Raw genomic sequence first — 6000 nt, forward strand, 5'->3', positions numbered from 1 at the left:
TGTCCTTGTAAGCTGTGTTCCACATCACAACAGTGTCTGCAGCATTTTTCCCGACTAGGAAACAAAAGTCCACAGCCACACACTGTCTTTTAAATTGGCCATTACACAAAACGAGGTGTTGAGTGAAATTGATTTTACAAAAAATTTCGCTCTGGCCAGAGAGAACCTTTCCTGGTGACGCCAATGGGTGCACTAACTCAGAGCAAGCTTCTCGATGCTTGCCTAGCAGGAAAAATGTGCACTGCAAAAACTCCACCCCGCCCATCACAATTCTGATTTTGTGGGGGTACCACGTCATTTTTAAATCATATTTCCTACTTCCCAAATGACAATAGTAAGTATCGATCAGTCTACAGAATAAACACTCTCATGCTAGGATAACTATAGAAGTGTGTATGAATAGTAGGACAAGATATAAAATTTTAAACAAGAATATGTTCAATCTGACATGAACAGTTAAAACTTTGCCAGTTAGTTGATCCCCCTCAGAGGCATGCTGGACCTGATCTAGTTTTCAGCATTTTCTATATTTTTTTGTTTGTTTGTTCATATTAGGATGTATCTCGGAGGTGTTGTGTCATTGGAATTCACCCTGGTGAAGTTGTGCTATATGTTTTTTGGTGTGTGGGTTTCAGTATATGAAACCCAGGATTAAGGAAGCTCTAGGGATAGCAAATAGGATGAGGGTTTCAGGTAGGGAGGGGACAGTGATAGGGGCTTGTTAGAGGGGAGAAAAGGTCAAAGAGTACATGAAGAAAAATAATGTTTGGAAACTGATTATGGTAGTACTTGTACAATTCTGCTTGATGTGACATGATTGTACTATGAAATAATATGATATCTATATTAGCTCCCAATTAATAATTTTAAAAAAGAATATGTGTCCTTAAAAATTAGTGATGAAACAGCTTACTAAACAAAAAAGAAATTTGTGGCATAGATCAAAGATACCATAGATATTATCTCTGTTTCAAATGTTACACATTTATGAATATAATAACTACATTTCTATGGAGTATCTGTTGACCCTAGTTTAAATAGCAATGTTAACAAACTAAGCCCTTTAGTAGCTATTCAGTAAATAAGGAGCCCTGGTGGTATAGTGGGATACACACTGAGCTGCTAACCACAAAGCCAGAAGTTCAAAGCCACCAGCTTCTCCATTATAGCAAGATGAGGCTGTCTACTCCCATAAAGATTTAAAGACTCAGAAACTCAAAGGGAAAGCCCTCCCCTGCCCTACAGGATTGCTATGAGTTGTAACTGACTCTGTGGCTACAGTTGTCTGGGTGGACTAGAGAAACAAATCCAGGGACACTCAAGTATGTGTAAGAGAGAGCTTTATATCAAGAAGTATCAAGCAAACATCCCAGCCCATTCCAAATTAAATCCGTAAGTCTGATACCACTCCATAAATCCCTCTTCAGACTTACCCAGCCACATGCAATGATGCAGAAGGCAGGAAAATCATAGGCTGGTGGGTGCAATGTCTTGTAGATACAATGGTGGTGGGTGCACCTACAGGGCTCTGGCTGTCATCAGTGCTTCTAGAAGTAGCTCATCTGCAGGAAGAATAAGGAGAAAGAGAGAGAGAGAGAGAGAGAGAGAGAGAGAGAGAGAGAACCGTCTTCAGACTCCAGGGAGAAAGAAAAAGAGGCTGACCTGAGAAAAACATTTATCTCAGTCACCTTCCAATCAAGCTGCGGTCTGACTGATAGGCTAAACTCCACCCACACGTTCCTGTGGGAGTCATGTTAGCTCACAAAAAAGCTATCATAGCCCATCCCTTCACTCTTAAACTTTCAAGATGTTATGAGATTATGTAACTGCCATAATGGCAATGAGAATATTGACTGAATGGATAATGAACATTTAATTTCACAAGTGATACTTCTTGTTTTTCAGGTACAATATTTACCATCCATCCTGTACGACTTTTGAATGAAATATCATCGATCCGATTTCTTGTAGAAGCCAGTGATGGTGGAGCCCCTGAGCTAAGGGCACTTGCATTAGTAGAGATAGAGATTCAAGATGTGAACAATCATCCCCCTGAGTTTACAGTAGAACATTACAATCTTAGCTTGAGTGAAGATACTTTCATTGGAAGCACACTGGTCACATTTTCAACCTTTGACCATGACTGGACCCGAGAAAACACACGTGTTGATTATTCCATCATCAGTGGTAATTCGCAGAAACATTTCCATGTAGAAACTAGCTTCATGCATCCAGAGAATCCTTATACTCAAGTTGGTCATCTTGTATTGCTTCTCAATTTGGACCGAGAAGCAACTCCCAATCACCAGCTGGTTGTCCTAGCATCTGACCATGGCTATCCTCCATTGAGTTCCACAGCCATCATATCCATCGAAGTACTTGATGTCAATGATAATCCACCCAAATTCACCCATGCAGAATATGATGTGCACATCAAGGAAAGTACGCCAATAGGAAGTCACATTTCTGTGGTCTCGGCAGATGACTGTGACTTGGGTTCAAATGCTGAAATCATCTACCACATCATCTCTGGAAATGAGAGGGGGAACTTTCAGCTGGAAGAAAAAACTGGAATTCTCTATTTAATTAAACCTCTGGATTATGAGGAAACAATAAAATTCACTTTGACTGTGCAAGCTTCAGATAAAGCAAAGAAACATTTTTCTTTTGCAATTGTGCTTGTCAACATCCTGGATGAGAATGACCACACACCTTGGTTTATGTTCCCAAGAGTGGAGTGTGTGGTTCCAGAAAACCTGCCTGTGTCCTCTACAGTCTGTTCTGTAAATGCTTTAGATTTGGACACAGGTCCTTATGGAGAATTGACATACTCTCTTTTGTCACCCTGTTTTAGCATGCATGGACAAGCGCACGATCACCATCACGATCTCTTCCTCATTGATCCATTTACTGGAGATATCTATGCTAAACAAATCCTTGATTACGAACTGAAAAACAAATACTGCATCACAGTTGAGGCGAAAGACAGAGGTGATTTGACGGCCTCCTTAATGGTGTGGGTAGATATCGAAGGCATAGATGAATTTGAACCCATTTTCACACAGGATCAATATTTTTTCAATCTTCCAGACAAGAGTAAAGTAAGACAGTTGATTGGCAGAGTGGAAGCCTCAGATGCCGATGCTGGTATCGATGGAGTCATTCTCTACTCTCTGGGAACCTCCTCACCTTTCTTTTCAGTAAATAAAACCAATGGGAATATCTATTTGACTAGAGCCCTTCCGCACATAAAAAATCCAGTTAGCAGAGAAGACACCATTGAAATGAACGTTATCGCTCACAGCCCCAAACAGGACTCCAAATTTGCATCTTGCACTGTTTTTGTAAATGTGTCATTTTCCCCTGAAGGAAAACGTTCAACGATAATGGCCAACCGTTTATCCGTTAGCCTTATGGCGTCCTTTCCAGTGCTTCTGTTGCTGGTGCTCATTCTTATGATACTGATTTTAAGACATAAACAAAAAGATTCAATCGGCAATTATGAGGAAAAGAAAACCTCATCCTCCTTGGAGGTCAATTTGAGATTGACCAGGGATAGCAGCATGCTCAAGGCCTTGCCGCAAATGAATGATTGCAACAATGAGGTGATGCCTGTGAACTCCATGCCTGAGTGGCTGGGCTTGATAAGCATCATGGAGGAGGAGCTACTGCATCTGTGTAGTCACTCGAATTCCAGTGGCCACTGTTCTGTGGAAGGAGAAACTGCGGAAGATAAAGAAATCCAGAGGATAAATGAGCACCCATACAGGAAGGCCTCTGGTTCCGTTCTGAAGGATCTGGATTCTAGAGTGCCAGACTCTGGGATCCCAAGGGACTCAGACCAGCTTTCTTATTTATCTGGAGAAACTGACCTGATAGTCACTGTGGACAAAGCAGAAAACAGCCATCTGTTGGAGGAAGGGGGTAGAGAAGGCCATGGTATAGCCTACGTTCAAAATGATGTGTTTCCTCATATATTTCAAAGGAGGGTGTCAAAGGAGGGCATCCTGGCTGATGCTAGAGAAGAATACATACTGAATCCAGGTGAACACGAGGCAAGAGGTACAGCTCCTTCCACTGATAGGACCCCGGATCATTTTGTGAGAGTCAGTGGTTCTTGGAATCATCTCCTCGGTTGGGAACCCAAGTTTCAATCTCTGGCTTCAGTTTTTAATGATATTGCAAAACTGAAGGATGAACATTTGCATATCCCCGTTGTTCCAAAGGGGAAGAAATCTTTTGTTTTCCCACCACCTTTAATCACAGCAGTAGCCCAGCCTGGGATTAAAGCAGTGCTACCTAGAATGCCAACTATCACCCCAGGACAGGTGCTTCAGGAAGACCCATGCCCTCCCGTTCTCTACCATCTCACTTCTCTTCCGGAAGCCGTGACCCCCAGCTTGTCTCCAGCTCTTTCCCTATTGACCACACAGACTCCAGCTATGTCTCCACTGTTGTCAATGTCAGAGTTCTTAGGAACACACACACGTGGTACATGCCATGGACAGAAAGCAGAAGATGAAATCTAAATATAAAGCGACTGAGAATCCAGGTACCTGCATGCCATCAGTCATCCACCAGTGGCTGAACACTCCAGTGAGTGTCTCAACCTTGGAAGATTATGAGTTCAGAGAGAGTGATGTAATCTTTTCAGGTGGGGGTTGAATCATCCCCATTTAAGTCTTTTGAATTTCTTCCATCCTTAAAGAGAAGTGGCTTTATGATTTCCTCAGGATTCAATTCTTGTATATCTCGAGTAGTGTATCTTCTGTCATACCTGGTTTTCTGTACAATTTAACTTTCCAAGAGAGACAGTGAACTTAGTTGACTGCCAAGCTGTTTATGTGAAAATAATAGAAATAACCTGTGGTGCTCAGTGGTCATATCACACTTGGTGAGACTTCTGTATTTAAAACAAGTCAATAAAATTGAGAAGGGAATGAGCGTAGGACCCAGGGTAACAGAGAGTAAGACCTCGAGAGGGGAAAGGTTTTACAGGTAAGATGATTACCTTTTCAAGGTAAGGGCCCACTCTATGGCTCTGATCTACTTAGAGAGACTTTTCTTCACTTTCCCTCTATCACACGCTTATGAAATTTACTCATAATCTGAATTTCAAGGTGGTGTCTTTTGAAAAATCTTATGAAAAATTAAGAATGAGATTTTTCATGACTGTTTCAATAGGGAGAAAATATTTTAAATCATTCTTGAGTAAGTAAACCAGAAATACATGTGTTCTTTATACAGAACTATGATTGATAATATGTGATTGACTGCCACCCAAAATATGTTTCCTTTGACCTATTTTCAAGTAGCATGACAGTATTTTCAGAACTCAATTTTATGAGAGAATACATGCATAAGCATTAGCTATGAAGATTAATTTATGAAAAAGTTTCATTTTATTTTCTGGACACAGTTATTTTCAGTAAGAAGTAATTTATTCACTCAATGTCAGCTAAAAAGTTTGTGTACATAAAATTATGTTGGTAGATAATTATAAATTTCATAGAGTAATTTAGCAATATATTTTGAAGCAAAGATTTTTATATAAATTTTGTTACTCTAAATGTTATGAAAGAATGGGAGTCAAAAGACTCTTCCATTTGATTGTATTCATGCTTAGCTTTAGCTGTCATTATGTCTAATAACATGGTTACAAGAATCCTGTTTTGTACAGCTATTGCTTTAGAAATAGATTGGTGCTTAAGTATCGTGATGTAGGCACCCTTCTGTGAGCCCAAGTATCCATCAAAGAGCCTTATTCCTCTCAGGAAGGCAGAGAGCACAGTGATGATGATAATCCAGAAGTCATCCTCCCATGCAGGCACCATGGTATGTTCTGGAATCAGAGTTTTAGAACCTTAATGTGCAATCTGGTGTGGGTTCCTCATCAAAGTAGGCTTCTGCTACAGGAAAACATTTCTTTGTGCCTTTTTCTGTTGGCCTCATCTGCAAAATAATACAAAATAATTCATTTATCTTTGCTAGGAAAGAATG

At 40.4% G+C, this 6000-nt stretch overlaps 1 protein-coding gene across 1 annotated transcript in view; it reads left to right on the forward strand.

Moving 5' to 3' along the window:
• The window catches only part of DCHS2 (dachsous cadherin-related 2), a 341195-nt gene extending 336530 nt beyond the window's left edge, over positions 1 to 4665 (forward strand). The window contains exon 20 of the mRNA XM_075544792.1: positions 1906 to 4665. Within this exon, the coding sequence (XP_075400907.1) occupies positions 1906 to 4529 (2624 nt within the window). The 3' untranslated portion in view covers positions 4530 to 4665. The remainder of the gene's footprint in view (positions 1 to 1905) is intronic.
• The last annotated feature ends 1335 nt before the right edge of the window (positions 4666 to 6000 follow it).

The sequence above is a fragment of the Tenrec ecaudatus genome, chromosome 3, assembly GCF_050624435.1.
Source record: "Tenrec ecaudatus isolate mTenEca1 chromosome 3, mTenEca1.hap1, whole genome shotgun sequence".
Taxonomy (NCBI): domain Eukaryota; kingdom Metazoa; phylum Chordata; class Mammalia; order Afrosoricida; family Tenrecidae; genus Tenrec; species Tenrec ecaudatus.